At 47.6% G+C, this 22,838-nt stretch overlaps 1 protein-coding gene across 1 annotated transcript in view; it reads right to left on the bottom strand.

Moving 5' to 3' along the window:
• The window catches only part of Slc6a11 (solute carrier family 6 member 11), a 135,300-nt gene that overhangs the window by 108,459 nt on the left and 4,003 nt on the right, over positions 1–22,838 (bottom strand). Inside the window, exon 4 of the mRNA XM_005066126.4 lies at positions 20,297–20,387. Coding sequence (XP_005066183.1) covers positions 20,297–20,387 — 91 coding nt within the window. The remainder of the gene's footprint in view (positions 1–20,296; positions 20,388–22,838) is intronic.

Here is a 22,838-nt window from a genome sequence, read left to right as displayed (position 1 = left end):
GCTTTCGAGTAGATCCAGAGAAATCACCTTTTAGCATCTTTCTGGAGACTTCCCCCTAGAGGCTGAGATCTCAGCCTGGAGAGATAGGGCCAGGTGTCTCCAGTCCTTGGCACACACCAAACAGCTGGGCTCAAGCCCAGCTCTGTTTCCAGTCTGGTGCCCCTCTGTGGTTGGGGAACATCACCTCTTTGGGCCTCAGCTTCCCCATCTATAAAAAGGCATTAATGGTACCCCCTCCAAAGGCTACCCAGGCACGAAAGCATCTAACCCATCTCATGAGCCTTGAGGCAGGGACACATTATTATTGCTTCAAGGATGGAGAAACTGAGGTACAAGCAGGTTAAGGAACTTGGCTAGAGTCGCATTAGCAAGTGACGGAGCTTGGGTAGGAACCTGGAAACCTCTGTGCTAGACCTCGGGTCTCCCAGAGTTCCAACATCACCACCGTACTCCTTCCAGCTTTATTAACTCCAGCCCCAATCCAGAGCTACTCAAGGATCACTAGATTCAAGTGTTTACTGCACACCACTGGGATGGTGGATGCTGCGCCAAGTTTAGAGGTGCCATAAGAGCTCAGGACCCAGTGGAGAGGGATATAAGGAAACTGTCAGTCACGGAGAGAACACTGAAGTCTCAAGGCACAGTGGGACACTGTTACTTGGGTTAGCACCAATATCAGAATGTGGGGGTGGGTGGGGTTATCAAAGGTAGGAAGAAAGTTAGCAAAGAAGGCAGAGAGAGAGAGGGGAGAGGAGAGAGTGGGGGTGGGGGGCTTGGGAGCAGAAAGTCAACCCAGAGCAAAAGCTGAAGGCTAGAAAGGATGCTGTGGGGCATGTGTGACCAGCTCGGAAGCAGAGGTGCAGGGGAGGCCAAGCATGGCTTTGCAGTGTGTGGGGCTGCATCCCACAAGGGTGGTGGGTGCTGAGAAGAGTCTAAAGGGGGCGGCTCCCTGTTAGGCCAGACAGGTGATTCTGGAGACCCAGCTTCAGCTGTACTAAGAATGGATTATAAAGATGGAGCAGTGTGGGGTGCTCCGTGCAGACTTTGCCTTAGCAAATGGGGGCAGCTGGGTTCAATATAGAGATGAGGATGGATGAGTTTGTAAGTGGCAGAGGCAGAAGGTGACTGAAAAGGGCTGTGGACCCCTCAGATGAGGCGGGAAGGTCCATAGGAACAGCAGTGAGACAATGAGGCCTAGGGGAAACCACCCTTCTTTAAGACAAGATGGTGTCCTAATCTGCTTTCTATTTCTGTGACAAAATGCTATGACCAAAAGCAACTTGGAGAGGAAAGGGTTTATTTCATTTTACAGCTTGTAGTCTACCACAGGGAAGATAGGGCAGGACCCTGGAGGCAGGAGCTGAAGCAAGGGCCATGGAGACATGCTGCTTCTGGGCTTGCCCCTCATGGCTTCCTCAGTCTGCTTTCTTATACACCCAGGGCCCCCTGCCCAGGGGTGGCAATGCCCAAATGGACTGCCCTCCCACATTAATCACCAGTCAAGAAGATGTCCCACAGAAATTGCCTTCCGGACAGTTGATGGGGTCATTTTCTCAGTTGAAGTTCCCTTTTTCTCATTTAACTCTAGATTGTGTCAAGTTGAAACTAAGCAGCTCAGATGGATCAAGATAGGACACTCAGTAACTGAAAAACCTGGAGGTCACTGGGTCTCTAGATCCAAAGCTTGGGAAACAGAGGCAGGGTAAAGGGTCATACCTAAACCCTGGTTCTGGGCTTTCTGGGAGAGCTGGGAAAGGGAGATGACCTGTAACTAATCCCTGAACCCCAAGTCCAGGACACAAAAAGGAAGAGAAAACCCCTCAAGGGGGTACAGACAGGACAGGAAGACTGGGCAGCTTGGAGAAGACATGTCTAAGACACAACAGGGGGAATATGGGGGCAAGTGGCTGATCTGCCCACCATTAAGGAGCAGAGAGAGCTCCACTCTGCAGAGGAGACCTATGGGAATGGAGGTGAGCAGAGATCTCAGTGAGGTGGCTCTTTCAGGGAGTGAAGCTCCTGGGTTAGAGGGGGAGGGGCTAAAGGGACACAGATATAATTGCTGTCAGAAGATACGTTCATGAGGGACACTGGGAGGCAAGGCACGGTCATGGGCATGAGAGGAGGGATGGGAAGGACCTCTCTACAGAGAGAGATGGGGTGAGAGAAGCCAAGCCCAGAGCATACAGCATGCTTCCCTATTACGAGACTGAATGGAAGAAACTGATGGGGGGTGACTTCGACAGGTGCTATGGGTAGGGGCACCCATCTCACTCCCATTTCAAACGACGACTGCCAGGGAGTTAGTCCCATCATCCTCTGTGTCCACGGAACATCGATTCTTGACCCTGTAGATGCCAGGCCCTTCTAAGGCTTGATGAAGTATTTGCATGGAACAGGGCGCAGCCGTGTGGTCTAACCATCGCTCAAGTACTGATAATGTCTCCTAGGGCACAGTGTTCTTCAAACAGCTGGTGTGTGATGTTTAGGGACTGATGAAAAGTCAATACATTAGGGACAGATACAATTCTTTTTTTCTGAGTGTCTCCAGACTGCGCTTGGTTGAAAACTGAGATTCAGAACCCAGATATTAAGTACTGACTACATACACATGAATGATGAAACTAGGGCCCAGGCTGGTGAATTGCCCAGGGTGGGATTACAGGATTGGAGTCAAGTTCTTTGGCTGACACCAGCAGCCTGGTAGAGACCTACCAAGGGGAGGGTGTCTTGGGCTTTGACGTTCTGTCTCTGAGGGCCTGAAGGAAGTATCTGGAATCCCTCCCTAGTGGATTCCTTCAGCATCCCTCTCCTGTACCTCTAGGTGGTTCACCTACCCACTGCTCTGGGCAGAAGGCAACAGCCTGTCAGGATGAGGTGGCTCTGACCAGAGGCTTCAGAGTTGGAAACCAGCACTGCCCTCCCCCTTCTCTCCCTCTGTCCCTTCCTCTATTAGAGCCCAAGCGAGGCTGTGCAAGGGACAGCTCCCACCCTCCCCTGGGATGCCTCATCTTCATGTCCTGCACGGAGCCTGGAAACAGATCACCTTTCTTTAACCTGCCATGTGGGAAAATGCTGGCAGGGACATGGAGACCGCCCTAAGAGCTGGCCCAGAGGGGCTAGGCTATAAATAGCCATGCTGGTCTCCCGAAGCAACCAACTACAAAAACAAAAAAAGGCCTATCACCAAAACAAGTGTGCTTTCCTGGCCCCTCTGGGGAGCCAGCGCTGCCTCCTGGGTTCTACTGCCCAGATTCTACTCACGCTCCTCTGGGAAACGAATTTAAGCTCTCCCACTCTTCCAATGCCTGGGGGACTCCTACAGTGTCTACAACACAGACCCCCAAAACCAAACTGGAATGGACAGTGAGACCCTTCCGCCATGTGAATGCCTTGTCTTGGGGCCAGCCAGATCAGACGTGCATCTTGTGGGTGGCATTAGAACCCTCAGAATCCAGGGGAAATGCACAATCAATGAAAGAACTTGGTGTGGAGTATCTTGGGCTGCCTCTAGTTTCTTCTGTCTCTATAGAACCTTGGTGATAGTTAAACAAGTCTCCCATCAGTCTCCACTCTCCTGTTGCCTCTTCAGGGAACCTCCTTCTCAATTCCCCCAAGCCCACAAAGTTTTACCCACCCCACAGGATGGATCACCGTGTGTGCCTCCTTGTTCCCATCCCCACAGTAGGGACATCCACATATAGTACTAACATATCACTGTGCCCAGCTCTATGGAGGGACAGAGAGCAAATGCTCCAGGCTTTGCAAGGCATCTATCTCCATTCCAGCCACCAGCTCTGCCTCTGCAGTGTGGGTGCTGACAGGGCCAACCTGCAAATGAGTGAGCATGGCTGTCTTCCAATAAAACTTTATTTACAGAAACAGGGACTTGGCCAGTAGTTTGCTGACACCTTTGACTTCTCCAAGACACTCTGGGTCCTCAGTCCACAGTGGAACCTCATTCAGGAAAATGCTGCCCACTCCAGACTTCTCAAGGGACTCTTTTAGAAGGCCTGAAATAAGTACCCCAATCACTCTGGCCTAGCACTCCTCAGATGTCTTTAAAGGCATCCTTCAAGGAGATGCTGAGCAAAACCACAGTAATGCCCAAATCCCCAGTCAGCAGGATGGCTGCCATGCAAAAGGCAGAAAATAACAAACAGCACCAGAAGCAACAGAGCCTCATAAATCATAGTATAGGTCAGTAGCCCTGGGGGGCAGCATGGCAATTTTGTAAAAAGTTAGACACAAAAACCTAACAATTCAGGCTAGCAAGGTGGTTCAGCAGGTAAAGGTTTTTATCATGTCAGCCTGATGGCCAGAGTTCAATCTCAGGAACTGTGGTCTGGGGAGAGAACTGACTTTTGAAAGGTGTTCTCTGACCTCCATACATACATGTGCATACTCTCTCTCATGCATACTGACATGCACATGCACGTGCGCGCGCACACACACACACACACAGAGAGAGAGAGAGAGAGAGAGAGAGAGAGAGAGAGAGAGAGAGAGAGAGAGAGAGAGACGGAGGGAGGGAGGGAGAGAGGGAGGGAAACAGACAGAGACACACAGAGAGACAGAGAGAACTGAGATTTAAATGAAAGAGTCCACCTAGCCCAGAAGTAGAAAGCAGAGGCTCAACCCCAAACCCACACATTAATGTTCCTGACATCATTTAGTCCTCATAGTCCCAAGGAGAGGCTGCTCAAACATCCATCAACTTATGGACACCAACAAAATGTACCATGATCATATGACATAGATTTTATTACTTAAAAAAGGGAATGAGGTGCAAGGTAAGGATTCCTAACCCCAAACCTAAAGGCTCCAAAGTCAGAAACCTTTTGTGTGGCAATTTGACGTTGTAAGTAGAAAACTCCACACCTGGCCTTACAGAAATAGGTCACAGTAAAATCCAGACACACTGGGAGCATTGTATAAAGTTACCTTCACTCTGCCTGTATGAGCTGGTATGTGAAACATAAATTATTTTGTGTTTAAACTTGGTGTAGATATTCCAAAAGCTAGGGAAAAAAATCTGAAGTCTGAAACACTTCTGGTCCTAAGCAGTGAAGATTAATGGCACCCCTCCTGCACTGAGTCAGGATGTAGGTTTACAAAACAACCCCAAAATGGTGGCATGAAGAAGTTAATTACCAAAGACCCAATTTCACTTATACACTCTGCCTAGACGAGGCGAGTCCATGGAGACAAAGCAGACAAGAAGCAGCTCGGAGGCAGGAGTAGACACACAGTCGACAGCAGTGACTCATCTGGAAGATGGGAATGGTCTGAGCCTGTGCTGTGATGCTACCCTCTGTAAGTTTACTCAAGCATATTGATCTGTGTGCTTAATATGGTCTCAGCATGTAAATTGTACCTCAATAAATCTACTAAACAGCTGTTCAGGAAGTACCCACCCAGCATGTTTCTGCTTTTCCAAGGCTGTCTCCAACTGTTTTGAGATTTCAGTTACCTGTGGTTTTCCATATTTTCAAAATGTTAAACAGAAAATCTGAGAAATAAACAATTTCTAAGTCTTAAATGGTATGCCATTCTGATTAGCACGACAAAATCACTAGTGGTACTGCTACCATCCTGTCCAAGACATGAACTGCCCCTTTGATCAAAGTATCTGCAGTCTGTATGCTACCCACCTTAGAAGCTACCCTTATTTTACTTAATAAGGATCACAAAGTGCAAGAATGTGGATTTGGTGGCTTTGTCACAGTGTTATTACTTGATGTTGCTATTAGTTATTGCCATGAATTACTTTTCCAAATTTCTCAATTAAACTTTATCACAGGTGTGTAGGAAAAAATATAGTATCTATAGGGTTCAAATTTCCTGTGGCATTGGAATTCTGTGGTTTAGAGCATGTCCTTCAAGAATAAGGGGTCTCTATAATTCTAGCATTGGCCATGACATAGACAGGACCAAGAAACGTGTGCTTGTCACTGTTTTACAACCCTCACTACTCAGAAGAAGTACAGGTGCCACACACACGCTTCACTTGCGGTTGTGGTTCGGATGAGGATGATGTCCACAGGCTTGTGTTTGAATGCTTGGTCCACAGGTGGTGTCACTATCTGGGGACATTTAGGAAGTGTAGCCTCTTTGAAGGAATTACATCACTGCGAGTGGGCTTTGGGGTTTTAAAAACCCACTCCATTCCCAGTTTGCTCTCTGTTTCTGGCTATGGTTCAGGTTGCAAGCTCTTTGCTTCCAGCCCTAGTCATCACGCCACTTGCTGTCATGCCCCCACCCCTGACGACTCTAACCCTCTGGAATCATAAACCCCAGTGAACTCTTCCTTTTATAAGTTTCCTTGCCCAAGGTATTTTATCATAGCAACAGGAAATTAACTAATGCACTTGCCCAGGATCACAAGGTAATGGGTGGCCCAGTCTGGTTTTGAACTCTGTCTCCCAACCAACAGTTTAATGCCTCTTCTGCTCTACTGTGTATAGATGTACAGAGGAGCAGGAGAAAAGGAGATGGGGACAGTGAGTCTAGAAATGGACATATTCAAGACAGCAAGCACACGAGACAGGCCCCCAAAGCCTGCTCCTCCTTTGGAGGAGTGGATAGAGTTCTACAGGAAAGATGGAGAAACAAAGGACTACATAGATTCTGGGGTCTCACTGCAGCTTCACAGCACAATCTGTTCTTATGCATGGGACTTCAGGGTTGTTGTTGAGCCAGGATCCTTCTCCCACCTTTCAACAGTACTGGAGGAGCTCAGCGGCACTGTCCAAGTCACAGCCATGCCCACAATTTCTCTGCACTAAGGAGTTCTGTCTAAGGAGTTCAAGGACACTCAGCCTCCTGTGCACTACTCACACATGGGGCGGGGCTTTACATAGAGGCTGGCTGAGAGCCACAGTTGCAGTAGTCAGACCGTAGTCAAGAGACAGACACACAGGCAATGGCAATGAGTAGTGGAGTGGACTCTGCCAGAGGCCACTGTTCCTTTATGCCTTGAGAGCTAAACAGAAAATGAGTATAGGAAGTCTGCTGCGGGTGACAGGAGCCAATAAACCAAGAGGAGCCATCATGGACCAGAGAATGTGTGCGCGCACATGTGTGTGTGTGTGTGTGTGTGTGTGTGTGTGTGTGTGTGTACATGCAAATCTTGATAGTGTAATATGCTCTTATAACTATGTTAAAAAACACTCGGGAGTCATGATGAAAGAGCCACCTAAGCCACTCTGCTCCTGACCCTGCACTAAAGTCATCTATTCACTGCTACTTCCTGCCACCAGTGAGAGAGCCACAAGAGAGCACAGCAGGGCCAGCACCAACTCACTAGCTCCCATCTTCCCAGCAGGTAGCACTGAGGATCACTCTCACACTCCCCGAGGTGCTTTTTCTAAAGCAGGGCTCAAGTCACTTCCTAAAGGAGCCTCTTAGAATCCAAGGAAAATGAGCCACAAACACCAGCTGTGCTTTTACAGATGCTGGAGCCTTCTGTGAGTTTCCTCCAGTCCCCCTCCCTCCCTTTCCTATCACAGACATGCCTTATCTAATGAAAATCTCCCAGGGCTACTGGCACGGGGCTGCTGTCAGACTCTGTGTGGGAGGCACGTGCCAGTCAGATGCTGTGCCTGAGATACAGCAGGAAGCTGACAAGGTTTCAGGTGCCAAGGAGCAGAGTGGGCAATCATTGGAGGACACAGCTGGGATCAGAGGATCAGGCTCACCCTGAGACATACTACAGACAAGGCCCTTAACCTCTGACCCCTCTGTTTCCTGCGATGTGCATGGCAGATGTCAGCCTTGCAGTCATTCTCGGAGCAGGTGGATGGAAGGAAGGAATTGGGTTAGTTCTGTGTCGTAGCACTGTACACAGGTAGGACTACCTGAGGAAGATCCCCCCTTTCCCTACTGTAGCCATGATGATGCAAAAGGGGACCTATGCATCAACTGGTTCCTTCCTATTATGTAGTGTAAGGTGTTAGTTAAAATTGCCAGTGTCCTCCTGGCTAACTTCAGATGTGAGTATTTTTGCCCAAATGGTCACAAATGTACAGAAAGAATAGGTCCCAACTATTTAGATTATTAAGTTTATTAAGGCCAGTTTCTACTGCTGCTACACAAAGGCTGAGGCAGCAATTATGAATAGTAAGTGCAAAGTAACAGCACAGTGATTCTTGCCGCTAGCCCCAAAATCCAAGTCTCTGAATCCCCATATCACACCATGGCATTAAACAGCTTTTCACAACTGTCTGTACAAGCAATGTCTGACCCTCAGCCACACTTCCACTGTGGGGTTCAGAACATGTCAGATCACAAGTTAGTTCTTCCTGGGATGGGGCCCTGGGTTAGGAGACAACCCTGGTGGGGATGGCTTAGGGGAGATAGCTTCATACAGTATACAAGAGAAAACAGAGGTCTCCCTTGGGCCCTCTCTGCCCCTCAAATACCACAAGCAGTAGAATGGAGGGGTGGCTCCACTGGGAGGTTTGTGGGACCACTAGAGAGGTTCTGATGGATATGAGGAAGCCAGAATAGTAGATTTTGGCAAGAACTTCCCAGCTTTAACAACACAGGAATCCAGGGGCAGGAAGAGAGTGAATTGTTAGTGGTATGATCTCTTAGGAGCTGTGGAGCAGTATGTGATTTACAATCTACTATAGAAACATAGACCTACTCTATCTCAGTTGCTAAAAGCTCCATCCACCATTGTTGCAACCAGTTAAATACTCAGTAGTTAGAATAAAGAGGACACAACTCTGCTGGACCAACAAAGTTTGGTTTGTCACTTGGTTTGAGTTGACAAGTGTTTTGACACCTTCCCTGTCCTCCTCAATGGTATTCAAGGGTCCCTGGTGCCTCACTGAAGGGGCAATGACAAGCAGGATCCTTCCTAGGACAGATAAGGTCTTCTGCATATGCATGGCCTGTAGCAGCAGAGACCAGGTGCTCGAAAGGGAGCCAATGAGGGACTGACTTTGGGGGGTCAGGTCCATAAGTTGAAGCAATGCCCTTGTGTTGGTTAATGAGATAGAGATTTGTCTTCTGCCCACTTCTTGTGGCTGACTGCAGAATTAAATGAGTTAATATTAACAAGAATGAGATAGTGAGTATTAGCACAATGGGGCTAGAGCTCTAAGGGGAGCTGTCACACAAGCAGACAGCTTATTCACCAGCACCACGAGTCCTGCTCTTATTATAAGATGCTAGATGTAACTTGAAAATTCAAATACTAGGAGAGAGCACAGATCAGGGAAGCAAAACTCTGTCACTATCTATTCCATTTCTCCATGTTCTACTCCTGGGTGGTCTGCGGGTAAATGGCATTGTGCATATTCCCCCAGACATGTCTATGTGGAAAAGGGTTTGTGTATTTTCAAGCATTCATATATACAGGTGGAGTGTCCCTAACCTGAAATCTGAAATGCTGTTAAATCTTAAGTTTTTTCTCTTGCTCTTTGTGTGTGTGTGTGTGTGTCTCTGTGTGTGTGTGTGTGTGTGTACATGAACACATGAGTATATGCAATGCTCATGTCGATGTGCAGATACTCATGAATGTGTGTTTGCATGTATGTGGAGGCCATAGGCTGATGTTTGGTGTCTTCCTTGATCATTCTTCTTCACTTTACTTACTGAGTCAGGGTCTCTGGCTAAAACAAGAGCTAACCAATGGAATGCAGCTACCCTGCTTACCCAGAGATTATAGGTGGGCTACCATGCCCACCTGTCTTTTATGTGCCTTGAAGCTAATGTCCTCAGCATTTTATGCACTGAGCTATCTCCCCAGGACCATATAAAACTTTTTGAATACCAACATGGCACATAGACCTCATACGACAAGTTGCAGTTGAAAGGTCAGTACCCAAAAGAACAACATCACATTGCCTTTAGGTTCTGTACTAAGTACATCTCCATAATAATTTCATATTTAGACCAATCAGTATGGTTATGAAAAGAGTCCTGAAGCCAAGGAAAAGGGGGAGCATTTCCGATGACAGCACCTCAGCCTGCATATGCCTCTCTCCACACCTCACTCTTCTCTCACCCCATCAGTAAGTAGCTCCTCTCTGTGCCAACACATTTCCTGCCTGGCTCTGTTTGGCAGTTGCTGCCTAATTTTACTCGTGGAACATTTCACATGTGGTTTTGTTGTCTTTTTTTTTAACTATCACAAATGGTGTTTCCATGGATATGCTTGGGCTAAGCGTTACTATTATGAACATACCCCAGAAAAGGCTTTCAGGAATGGGACATGTGTATGTACAGCCCCAAAGCTGGTACCTGTAAGAGCCAATTCCTGCTGCTGTCAAACAAACAAAAGAAACGAACCTTGAGTTCTGGCCAATCCAGAGCATCCCATGAGTCTCTATTTCGAAAGACCTACTCAGAATGTGGTAGGTGAAGTCAGGAGGCATCTTACAGTTAGGGTGGCGCTGGTGGAGCTTTTTAGTAAACCAGGACCACAGGTCTGTCGTTTGCCTCAGGGAGCAGCACAGTTGAGCAGAATAAACCACCACACTCCAAGATTGCTTCCATTGCTGTTTTCCCAACAGTTGAGGACAGTCCTGCCCCAGCCTCCTTCTGCCTGAGCAGAAACCAATTTCCTGCACCCAGGCAACACCCTGCACCCTAGGATGCAAGGAAGAGTTCTGAATTATTCCCAGAGCCATGAGTCAGGGTCTTTCAGGACAGTCTACAGAATAATTTCCAACCATTCATAAACTAACTAGACCCAGACAGACTTAGGGTCTGTGCTGGGTAGGTATTTTGTCAACTTGACACAAGCTAGAATCTTTGGAGAAGAGGGAACCTCAATTGGGAAAACGCACCATCAAATTGGCCTGTAGGCAAGTCTGTCCAGGTATTTTCTTGATTAATGAATGGTGTAGGAGGACCCAGCTTACTATGCATGGGCAGGTGGTCCTGGGTTGTATGAAAAAGCAGACTGAACAAGCCATGGAAACAGGCCAGTAAGCAGCTCCTCCATGCTCTGGTCTCTCTTCCTGCTGAGTACTTGTCCTGACTTCCCTCAGTGATGGACTGGGATCAGGATGTGTGGTCTAAACAACCCCCTCCCCCAGATAGTTTTTAGTCATGGCCATTATTACAGCAATAGAAAGCATACTAAGACAGGGCATCTCTCAGGTGGTTATTAGGAAATGTCCATCTTGCATGTGAGGTCTTTGGGTCAGTCTCAGAACACACGCATGCCCTCCATAGCGGGGCCACATCCTGCACTACTCCTCTGGCCTTAGAACTTGTCCCCGGCATACTAAGCTGCCATTCCATTTCCTTCAGGTCCCTGCTCAAATGCCATCCACCCAAAGGGGCCCACCCTGACCCCAACAGCCTCAGTTCCTTAGCCTGCTAGTGTTTTCCTTGATTTACAGGGGCGCATTCTCATTTGATTTTGTGCATGATGTACCTCAGGACCTCTACTGACACCTGGTATAGAGCAAGCTTTCTCTGAAGACATGCATGGTTGTTTCCCTTTATCCGCAGAACACATGTTTCAAGATCCCCAGCAGTTGCCTGAAACCACAGTAGTCCTTTATATATACCATGCTTTCCCTATACTGCTACATGTACAATAAAGTTAAATTTATAAAGCAAAGGTCTTGGTCACCTGAGTATATATTTTGTCCTTTGAGAGACTGAAGCAGGAGGGTAGTGAATTCCAAGTCAACTTGGAATTCAACAAATTCCAACAAATAAGAAATTTCAGACCAGCCTAGGCTAAAGAGAAAAACTGCGCGTGCGCGCACGCACACACACACACACACACACATACACACACACACACACACACACATGCACACACACACTCTGTGAAAGGGTTGACTTACTTTTGATGTAAATAAAGCACTTGCTAACTCCTCAGCCTTGCATGCTTGAGCCATTATTAAATAAAATAAAGGCCACCTGAATACAAGCACCTTCATATTACCATATTACTTCATTTGACCAAGATGCCATGAGTAACTAACAGGCAAGCAGTGTATACAACATGGACACACCCGGAAGAGAGAGAGAGTGGGACACGATCAAGAAGAACACACCCCTGGCAACCCTGGCCTGTGCACCTGTGCAATCTCTCTGTCTCTGTCTGTCTCTTCCTCTCCTTCCTTCCCTCCCTCCCCCCCCCCACAAATGATATCTCAGCCAAAGAAGTACAAGATTTCATCTTACTGTCTTGATATAAGGGTTCATTTTGGGGTTAGAGAGAAATCCAGTGCCAGGGAAACTCCCAGGAGTCCACAAGGATGACCCCAGCTAAGACTCCTAGCAATAGTGGAGAGGGTGCCTGAACTGGCCATCTCCTGTAATCATGTTGGTGACCACCCTAATTGTCATCAAAGAGCCTTCATCCAGTAACTGCACAGATCCACAGAAGCAGATGCATAGATCCACAACCAAGCTCTGGGAATCCTGTGAAAGTAAGGGTGGAGGGCTTGTACAAGCCAGAGGGTGTCAAGGACATGACAGGGGAACCCACTGAGACAGTTGACCTGAGCTCATGGGAGCTCACTGACTCTAAACTGACAGCCAGGGAACCTGCATGGAACTAACCTAGGCATGTGTGTGACAGTTGTGTAGCTTGGTGTGTTTGTTGGGCTCCCAGGAGTGGGATCAGGACCTGTTCCTGATGCTTGTACTGACCTTTGGGAACCTATTCCTCATGCTGGGTTGCCTCATCCAGCCTTGATGCAGAGGAGGAGCTTGGCCCTGCCTCACCTTGATATGTTTGTTCATCTCCATGCAAAGCATGTCCCTTTCTGATTGGAAACAGAGAAGTGAAATGGGGGAGAGGTGGGAGGTGGGGGAAGGGAACAACAGGAGAGGAGGGAGGGGAAACTGTGATCAGTACGTAAAATAAATGAAAAACAATTTAATAAAAAGATATTCTCGCTCCAAAAAAAAACCCTCTATTTTACTACGTACAGCATAAAATTTAAAACACATGAACATGAGTCAGTTTATCTCTGGAATTTCTCATTTATGATTTTTGATCAGCTGACCACAGGGAAGAAGGTAACCACTGTAAGAGAACTGATGCCCCGCCCTGCCACCCCAGCCTCTCTTCACACACACTGTAGCATTGCGACTGCAGTTCACAAGCCCCCACATGTGACCTTAGCATCTATGCTCTAGTCTGCGCTACTCCTTTCTCCTGGCTCTACAGTCAACCACGTGGACTTGTAGCCATCCTTCAAAGCCCAGCTTAGGTCAGCACCAGCACCTCCAGGAATCCTGTCCCACAAGCTGGATAGGCAGTCTCCCTGTTCTTGGCGCTGTGCAAGCATCCCACAGATTTACTGTCATGGACTTCAGAAAATCCAAGCCCCTCACTTCCTGGCTTCCTCCTCTAGAATGAGTGCTTCTCCTGTCTCTGGGTACAGATGTGGTGCACACACCCAGGAGAAGTTTGGGAAACATCAAAGCTGTTTATTGAGTATGTACCACGTGCTCAGTGCTCTGTAAACAGTGTCTCATCTGACGTTAACGTGACACATTCAGCTATGTTCAGAGGCGCACACAGGCTTCCAGAGGCCGCCCAAGTCACCCAGAGGCACGCCCTTCATGGGAAGAGAAAGCAGTGACTCCAGGTGGGTCACAGCACCAACCCACTGAGATCTATACTGCAGCCATGGGGAGGGTGATGGGTGGGGGTGAACAGGTCAGGAAACAGATGGTACCACAGAGTTCAGTTCTGACAGAGGGAGATGTTTTTGGGATCCCTCTGTCCCTGAACAGGGGTATGGTACAAAAGCTTCTTCAGGCCACAGATTGGCTGCATAGGCGTTGACACTAGTCTCCTTCAGCAGAGGTGGCCAACAGGAACATCATGGCTCAGTGTACCAGTCATTTGGGAGTTTAGGACCCCAGTTGAGAAAATGTTTCTATAAGATCAGGCTGCAGCCAAGCCTTTAGGGAATTTTCTTAATTAGTGATTGATGTGAGAGGGCCTGGACCACTGTTAGTGGGGCCACCCTGAGGCTGGTGGTCCTGGGTTCTACAAGAAAGCAGGCTGAGTCAGCCATAAGGAACAAGCCAGTAACAGCACTCCACCATGGCTTCTGCAGCAGCTCAGTTCCTGCCCTGTTTGAATTCCCATCCTGACATCATTTAATGATTATGATGTGGAAGTATCAGCCAAATAAATGCCCCCCTCCCCAGCTTGCTTTTGATCATCATGTTTCATCATAGCAACATAACTCTACCCAGGACACTCAGCAAACAGGACCTAAACAGTGTGTCTGCTTACAGCCCACCCAAGGTCCCACGTCCTACTGTGTCACACATCCTCACAGCTACCCAGACAGGCTGGTAAGACCAGGAACAGGGGCAATCCCCACGATGGTTTGGATCTTCAATGCCCCTGTAAAGGTTTAACTCCCAGTGATGGCACAAAGGGGAGGTCATGGGACCCTTAGGAGGGTGAGCCTAAGAGGAACCTAAGAGGGTGTGCCTGTGAAGGTGACACTGTAACCCAGTCCCCTCGCCGTCTCTGTCCACTTCCCTGCTGCCATGAGGTGAGCCGCCTCCTGATCACTTGCTCCCATCTCGAGGCACTCTGCCCCTGTGAGCCCAAACAGGACCAAGTGAGGAAAGACTAAAACTTGTGAAGCCACGAGCAGAAATGGACCCTCCCACTCCTTGATGCTCTTGATCTGGGGTGTTTTATCACACCAGGGGACGCTGACTGGCACAAGTCCCCACTTCACAGGTGGAAGAGTCCCTCACAAACATGCCACCTGTGCAGCAGACCTGTCCACACAGCTTAGTGAAATGTCACTGCCTCCAATATTACCAGGTGGAGTTACCCACGTCCAGCTTTCAGCTGAAATGGAAGGGGCTACGCAACGTGCACGCATTCATTACCTCACTATGGCACTCACTGATTTTGACAATGTCAAGCAACAGTGAACACAGGACACAGGCCGCGCTAGCATGGAGCTTTACCCACACTGCCGGCGGAGGGCAAAGAGCCGGTGCACAGAGGCAGGCGTTCAGAAAAGGGTTATGCAGAGAGAAAGTCCAGGGAATCGGCATCTCATCCCCTGCGCCACTCAGGAGGGAGCTGATATCTGAACTAAGACTCAGTGAAAACACAGAGCCAGACACAGGCAAAGGGAGGGCAGAAGCCAGGCGAGTAAGTGGCCCTGGTACAGGCCAGGACACATATGGACGGGCAGGGACAAAAGCCAGCAATAGGAGGAGAAGGAAGGGGAAGATAATGGAGGGTGGCCAGTGAGCTGGAGGAGAGGAAGACGAGAAAGAGGGGGAGAATACAGAGGGGAGGGCAGTGAGGCAGCAAGGGAGACACCCAGTCTCACAGAGAGAACAGGTTTTGTTTCTCTGAGACTTGATATCTGCCCAAAGATGAAGAATTAAGATATCTGTGGGGCTTTTCAAAATACAAAGGAAACACACCTGCAGTGAAGATAATCCAGAAAGACAAGGCTGGGTCCTGATAAAGAAAGAGCTGAAAACCCTGAGTCTAACCCTAGCCCAGCACGTAGCATGTGCTAGCACAGTTCCTCACATGGGCTCCTGCGCAGTGACTGTACTTGTACCCAAGGTGAGTGAGTCTGAGGTTGCTCATAAAACCCAGGGACTGCGGAGAAGGAGGGGGTTGAGAAAGAGAAGTGAACACAAGGCCTATCTAATGTTGTCAAGCTCAGTCCCAGCAGCAAATACAGCCTCAAGATTTAGAAACGCAGACATATTTAGATAAGCACATGGACTCAATGCATAATGGTTACTAAGGGAAACCACCGTGGCCCGATTTTGAAATGTGACATTAGAAAGACAAGCTGTCCCACCCTACAAGCCCCTGCCAGAGTCAGAACCAGGACAGATGCAGGGTCTGGCTTGTCTTGTTGGCTGAGTGAGATGTTTCAGATACATTCTGAAAAGTAAAAGGAAAATTTAAAATGCCTTTGATGGGGGTAGGACTGGGTGCCCTCAGCAATATGACGCCATACCAGTTGTGGGCAGGGAAGCAGCTACTTGTGGTGAATGGTCATTTATGGGTTTCTTTCATTGTGTATTAGAGACTGGCATGTGTCATCTCCGTCTCCCTCAAATACAGGCGTTTGTAGAATGAATGAACCAGCAGGCAGCCCAAGCCAATGCTTTGACCAAGCCTGATGGCCCTGGTGTGCAGAACAGGGACACACTGGGAGCCGAGTACAAATGCGGAAACCGAACAAGTCGCAAAAGAAAGAGGCCAGAAAGCATGGTGATGGACAGCTCTGGGGAAACTGGCCCAATATACAAGGACTGCCAGGTGGAGAACCAGAAGGTTCTTCCCAGGGCCCCAGGATCAGCTATCAGCTCAAAGCAAGAAAGAACCATGTCCCAGTAGAGCATTCCCCAGCATAGGTTTGGTGGAATGTTGATGATAGGAAGGCACACTGGAGAGGTGAGTCTAAATGATCCCAGTGAATACAAGATGATTGAATCTGGGTTGATCAAAGGTACATGGATGATCCCATCAGATGGCACAGCTGTCAGTTCTCCTCAAGTTTCCGGGTTTTCTAAGATCTTCACAGGCTGGTGTGGACCCTTACCTGGTCTCTGTATGCTCCAAGCTCTCGTCTCTGAGAAGACGAATTGTTAGAGCATGACCAGAGGCACCCGAGGAAGCACTGTCAGGGCACAGTAACCAAGGCTGCAGAGATAATGCAGACCCACTGAAGAGGGGCTGGAGTGACCAGGCAGCTGGAAAAGGTCGGTGTTCTGATGCGCAGTGAAGATACTGTGCAGTGGTGCTGGAAGTGATGGGTGCTCATGGGTGGGAGGCTCAGTGAAGGGTGGGCTCATCCGGGACCTCCTGGCTCTTCTCATGTGGGGTTTTCCAGGCTGCCAGCCTTCCTCCTCCATCCACTCCTCCTCTCAGTACTCACTGACAGCCTTCCCAAGCCTCGCAATAGACACGCTGACCGAGACACACGGGCTGTGGGCAAACACTTGGCACACCCAGCGACTCGGGCTGGCAAGGTGGCTCCCTGTGTAAAGGAACCTGCCACCAAGCCTGAAGACATGAATTCAATCTATAAGACCCACAACATGGTAGAAAGAGAGAACAAATCGCCAAAAGCTGTCCTCTGACCTCCACACATGCACTGTGGCATGCATGTATCCCCATAAAAATGAATAATAATACAAGGAAAACTTAAAACAAAACTAACGATTATGCATAAGTTACAAAAGGAATGACCTTACACAGATATTTCTTCATAGGCCTTTAACTGTGTTCAGGGAACCCCAGCCCACTGTGGTTTGGGAAAACCCTGCTGTCCCACCCAGAACTGAAGCCTCCTTCTTCCTACTTCCCAGAAGGTCCTTTTTGAGACTGTGACTGACTAGGCAGATGTCATTGATTCAGATGCTAATTGCTCCAAAAGGCACAATCGGAAGGCATTTAAGAAACCCAGACAAATGAAGAGCTGGCGGAAGCGTGTTCGTAGACTGAAAGCTCAATACAAGAGAGGCAATTTTCTTCAAAGTAAGCTAACAGGTCAACAGACTTTCACCCGATCCCCACTAAGTTGTTTTCATTTATTTCTTGTTGCTTAGGCTAAGCAAGCTGGTTGTAAAATTCATTTGGAACAGTAAGAACATTTTGGAAATGGAGAAAACATGACCAAGTCAAGGGTCATAACAACAATACTGGGGCGACATCTATACAGAGTCAAAAAGATCAACTAGATGGGAAAAGAACACCAAAACAGACCAGATTTTAGGAAAATCCTGTCTAGTCAAGAAGACACCGCAAACTGGCTGAGAAGGGATGAGGAACGGATAAGTGCTGAAGAAATCCAGGGTTCACATAAAAAGCAAAAGCTACATTTCCACCTTAAATCACACATGGCACCCCTAAGTGCAAGAAAATCAAAACTTTAAAATCTTGGGAGAAATACAGAAACTGTTCAACTTTGGGGAAGGAAAGTCATCCTAAATAAGAGACCAACTATGTGAGCCCCAGAAGGAGAAACTGGCACATACAATGTCAGTGAAGTGGAAAATTCTGTACACCATAAGAAAGAAAACCCACACACTGAGAAAATATCCTACAGCAAATAAAATCGTATTTTTTAAAGTACAAAGAATATTTGTCCATAAGGAAACAAAATCCAGAGAAAAGCAGGAGTCTGGAGTTTATGGATGATGCATCAGAATTATGAAAAAAGGCTCACCTCACCAGTAACTAAAGAAATACATGCAAGTTTAAAATAGTGAAATGTCATTTCACACTCATTACCCAGGAGAAATAAAACTTGACTGCAGAGGCAGAGGCAGGAACATTGCTACAAGTTCAAGTTCAGCAAGGTCTACGGAGCAAGCTTCAGGCCAACCAGGGTTACATGGCAAAACCCAGATTGGAGAAAACAAAATGAAGTAAACAAAAACCACTTGTTCAGATCAAGTGCTATACAGAAAGTGGATCACTCACTAGGGGTTGGAGAGATGACTCAGGGGTTAAAAGCACATTTTGCTCTTGTAGAGAACCTGGGTTTGATTCCCAGGACCCACATGGCAGCTCACAATAATCTGTAACTTCAGCTCCAGGGGATCTGGTGCCCTCTTCTGGCCTCTGTAGGCACTATATGCATGTGGTGCACAGACACACAAGGAGGTACAGTACCCACACACAAAATAAAATAATCTTTACAAAAAATAAGCATCCCTAGGGTGAAAAAGTAGAGCAGTAGAAATTTCTACAAGCTGATATTTAGGATGCACATGAGTGCAATCTCTACATTATGTGGTAAAAACGGATGTCACGCATGGCCCACAACCTAGCAGTTACACCCTTACTCGTGATTTGGATGTATTCCCTTGCAGTATGGGTTGGAGAGTGAAACCCCAATGCAATAGCATTGAAAGGTGGCTTATGGGAATGGATTTGAATTGTTACCATGGGCCCAACAGAGATTCCTAAGGAAAATCTGGATTTGGACTCTTTGATACTCTTGCCCTTCTGCCTTCCGCCACGGGATACTGCAGCAGCCAACTCTTGCCAAGCACCAGTCTCTCCACCCTGGACTTCCAAACTCTACAAGTATGGGAAAGACTAAGATGGGCTTAAAGACGAGAAATAGTCAAGAAAGCACAGGTAACTCAACCACTTTGACAATGGGCAACAGTCTAGAAGACTTTTTAATACAAGGTAACCATTCACACAGTGCAACACCATTAAGGGTGTGTGTGTAAAGAAGCCAGAACCAGTTTACCAATGTAGACTCATCTTAGAACCACTGCTGAGAAAAGAAATGAAGTAAAAACAAAATGTAAGGCTTGGATTCTAGTCCTGGAAATGTTTACAAAAAGTAAGGGGCCTCTGTTCTATTCCAGGCACGTATGTAAACAGAACAAATTCAAAGACAGACAGGTGGATTATGAATCTAAATTCAGCCAGCTTCTAGAGGGAAGGAAACAAATGGTATCTGGAAAACAAATTAAAATCACTCATAAACCCACCACTCATCCCCATATATTACTATTATTAATTAACCTTAAAGTAGGGGAGACTTTGATCATGAATTCAGGTCTTGGCAGACTGAGAAACCTCAGGGAGCATTTGGCTAAGCTTTCAACAGAAACCACCTATGCGGCAGAAGTCAGGGTGACTGTACACATCCTGCAGGTTGTGCACCACGCACTTCCACAGTGCACACGTCACAAGGCATCTCAGAATGACTCCCCAGGTATGCATACAACTTACACAACTGCTTCCCTCAGCCCTGTGAGGCTCACAATGCTTTAGATCCCGGATAAAATTGTGCCAGCTTCTGGGATAAGGGGTACTCACAACCTTCCGGGTCCTTTCGATCTCACATCCTTCTTAAATACATTTGAAACCTGCCCCTCCACACCCTTCTTCATTAAAGTGAATCTACTTTTCCACACACTGCTTCAAGTATCGAAAGCAAGATAGTCCCCACTCCTACCCCCCTAGACTTCAGCTTTCTAAGGCTAAATATACTCCTGGCTTTGCTTACGGCAAGTGAGCACTAGCTTCTCCGCTGTTCAGAATGAATTTTTAAACTGTCCTTTTACCAAGCACTTCCCACCCTGATAAGCACTACTCATGCTGGCATGTCTTCAGAGAACCAGAATGAGCTCCTCTCAGCTGTTCCTATGGGACGCCTGCAAGAACCCCACATATGCTTGCTTCTACAGCCATCAGATGGCCACAGGAGCCAAGGAGATGGAGTGGAAAGAGTTGGGTTAGACTTTTCCAGGAGGGTGTAGAAGGTGGGAAAGATAGAGGGACAGGGACGAGAACAAGGCCAGCTGATCCTTCACTTACTCCCAGAATTCCATGACCGGGGAGGTGGCATTCTGCAGGGACACGTGACTGTAGTTGCTGACATTCAGCTTCTGGAACTCCACACATTTCTCTGAGTGAGAAGAAGACAAAACACAGGAGGAAATTAAGCTTCATGGGGTTGAACCCAGTGAGGCCCAGGAGCTAATGCATAGGCAGGTGATGTTGGTAAACAGGGGTCAGAGCACAGGAGAATCCAAGCTTTGACAAGTTTCCTTGGTGACCTGGCCTGGCTCTAACAGGAGGAAATGGTAGCAGCAGGGCTGGACTCTGTTTCTTCCCAGAACCTGACCTCATACTGCCCTGGCCTCACGCCCGCGCCATCTTCTAGTCTTTCTTCTCTTTCTCTGCTTAGCCCTGTCTATGGCCATGGTCTCTGCTGCCCAGTGGCCCTCCCTGGAACAAACATAACAGGCCAGTCACCCCTGGTGGCTCTGATGGAGTTGGGATTCCCATTGGGTCCTGCGAAGGACTAAGGGCTGGATGAACACACTGAGGAGGCCTTTGGTTCCTTCACTCACTCCAAGGAGTCAAAAAGTTATGTGCTGACCAACTCTTCTAAAAAATTTGATCACCAAAGGTCTGCAGCAGAAGCATCCTATGTCCAGATCCAGAGCAATTTGAGCTATTTCCTCCTCCTCCTCCTCTTCCTCCTCTTCTTCTTTCTCCTCTTCTTTCTCTTCCTTCTCTTTCTCCTCCTCCTCCTCCTCCTCCTCCTCCTCCTCCTCCTCCTCCTCCTCCTCCTCCTCCAGGAAGCCTCCCCTGACGTCCCTTTCCTGAATTCTAAGTAAATAAGAACCCCAACACCCTCCAAGGAATCACCTTCTCTAACTCTTGACTATTAAGAAAAAGAATTCAATGAATATCTGAGGCCCCCATGTAACCCTCTCCCTTCCCCATTCTGTAAAGTCTGCAAACCACTAAAGACAGAACCAAGAACAAGTCCACTCAGGACTCCACTGATGGTTGTGGTTGATTTGGAACCTCTTGGCTACTGCAGACCCCGCATCTGTGGACACAGCTGCCTGGACCACTGGCCTGTAGGCTCCCTGGGGCAGAGCTTCCTGCATCAGCTCATTTAGGACCCAGGAATTCATTCAGCTCAGGAGCCAGTGAGGGTGGGTGCTGCAACATCTGGGTTCTCACAGAGAAAACCCAGTTATATCTGCCATAAGGGCAGGGGCATCTGAGGTGCTGCAGGTGTTCATGTCACTGGCTTTGGAGAAACTGTGCTCCACTGGGGATAAATGGCCTGGCTGTCTGCTTCATTCTCACTCCTCTTGGCTAGTGCTAGCTTATGCTGAAAGCAGGTAGGTCTGGGCATCCCAGGGAGTCCAGAGTGGTGTCTAGAACCCTACATTGCCAGCAAATTGACTGGATATACCCCTGCCTGTTTCTGCAATGGCAGTGTTGGTGGCTTGTACTGGACTTTAAAATGATGTTTCCTAAATAGTTTTCCTAAGAGTAAAAAGAAACTGGGTATGGTGATTTGTTCCTGAAGATTCAGCTGAAGGACCTCTGTGTGTTTGAGGCCAGAGCAGAATAAAACAAAGTAGACAGACAGACAGACAGACACAAACATTGACCCCTACACACATACCATATACTTCCTCAGACAATAAAAACTAATGTGTCATTTGTTTTGAAATAGATTATGTGTAAATAAACAATGGTTATAAACTGGCATACGACTCTCAGAGCTAGATAAACAAAATTCATTGTAGTAAGTCAATTTCTTCTTGGCCTTTTGTCTAAGATCACACATAACACCAGTTAAAGCCTCCCTGGGTGCATCCGTACTCGCAGTACCTGGGCAGTGGAGGCAAGAGGACCAGAAACTCCAGGTTCATCCTGAGCCAAAGAAGTTCTAATAGGATGAAAGATTAAAAGCAAACAGTGTATCAAAAGCAAAGGTGACCTCCCAGACTCCCAACTGTGTGTGGGAGTTGCTTCCTTCAGATGTTTTACTGGTAAAGCAAACCAGTAACTTGGATGTCGTGATGGCAACTATGTCATCCATAAGTAACAACTGCTCCCCAGATGGTTGTGACTGCTACTGTCAAGTAGGTAGGTTGCCAGAGACTTAATTCTTTAAGAGAAGTTGGGTGGCTGAAGAGTTGGCTCAGCAGTTAGGAGCACTGGCTGCTCTTCCATAGGACTTGGGTTCAATTCCTAGCATCCACAGAGGGTTCATAAGCATCTGTAACTCCAGTTCCAGTGGCTCTGACACCCCCTTCTAGCCTCCACAGGCACTGCATGCCTATGGTTACACACATACAAGCAGACACACACTCATATGCATAAAATAAAATTCAGTAAATCTTTAAAAAGAGAGAAACTGAAAATCAGGTTTCTACACAATGTCTTCCGACTTTCAAATTCTGGCAACCAAATGCATTTTCTAGTTTGTGTTCATTACCATAAATGCAATCATTTTAACTGCCCTTAATTTAGTCTAACTCCTTCATCTTATGGAAAAAAAAACACTCAGAGAGGCAGGGCTGGAGAGGGACTCCTGATCCCC

This window comes from Mesocricetus auratus, unplaced genomic scaffold (assembly GCF_017639785.1).
Source record: "Mesocricetus auratus isolate SY011 unplaced genomic scaffold, BCM_Maur_2.0 Super-Scaffold_100676, whole genome shotgun sequence".
Taxonomy (NCBI): Eukaryota; Metazoa; Chordata; class Mammalia; order Rodentia; family Cricetidae; genus Mesocricetus; species Mesocricetus auratus.
This window is presented reverse-complemented; position numbering and strand designations above follow the sequence as displayed.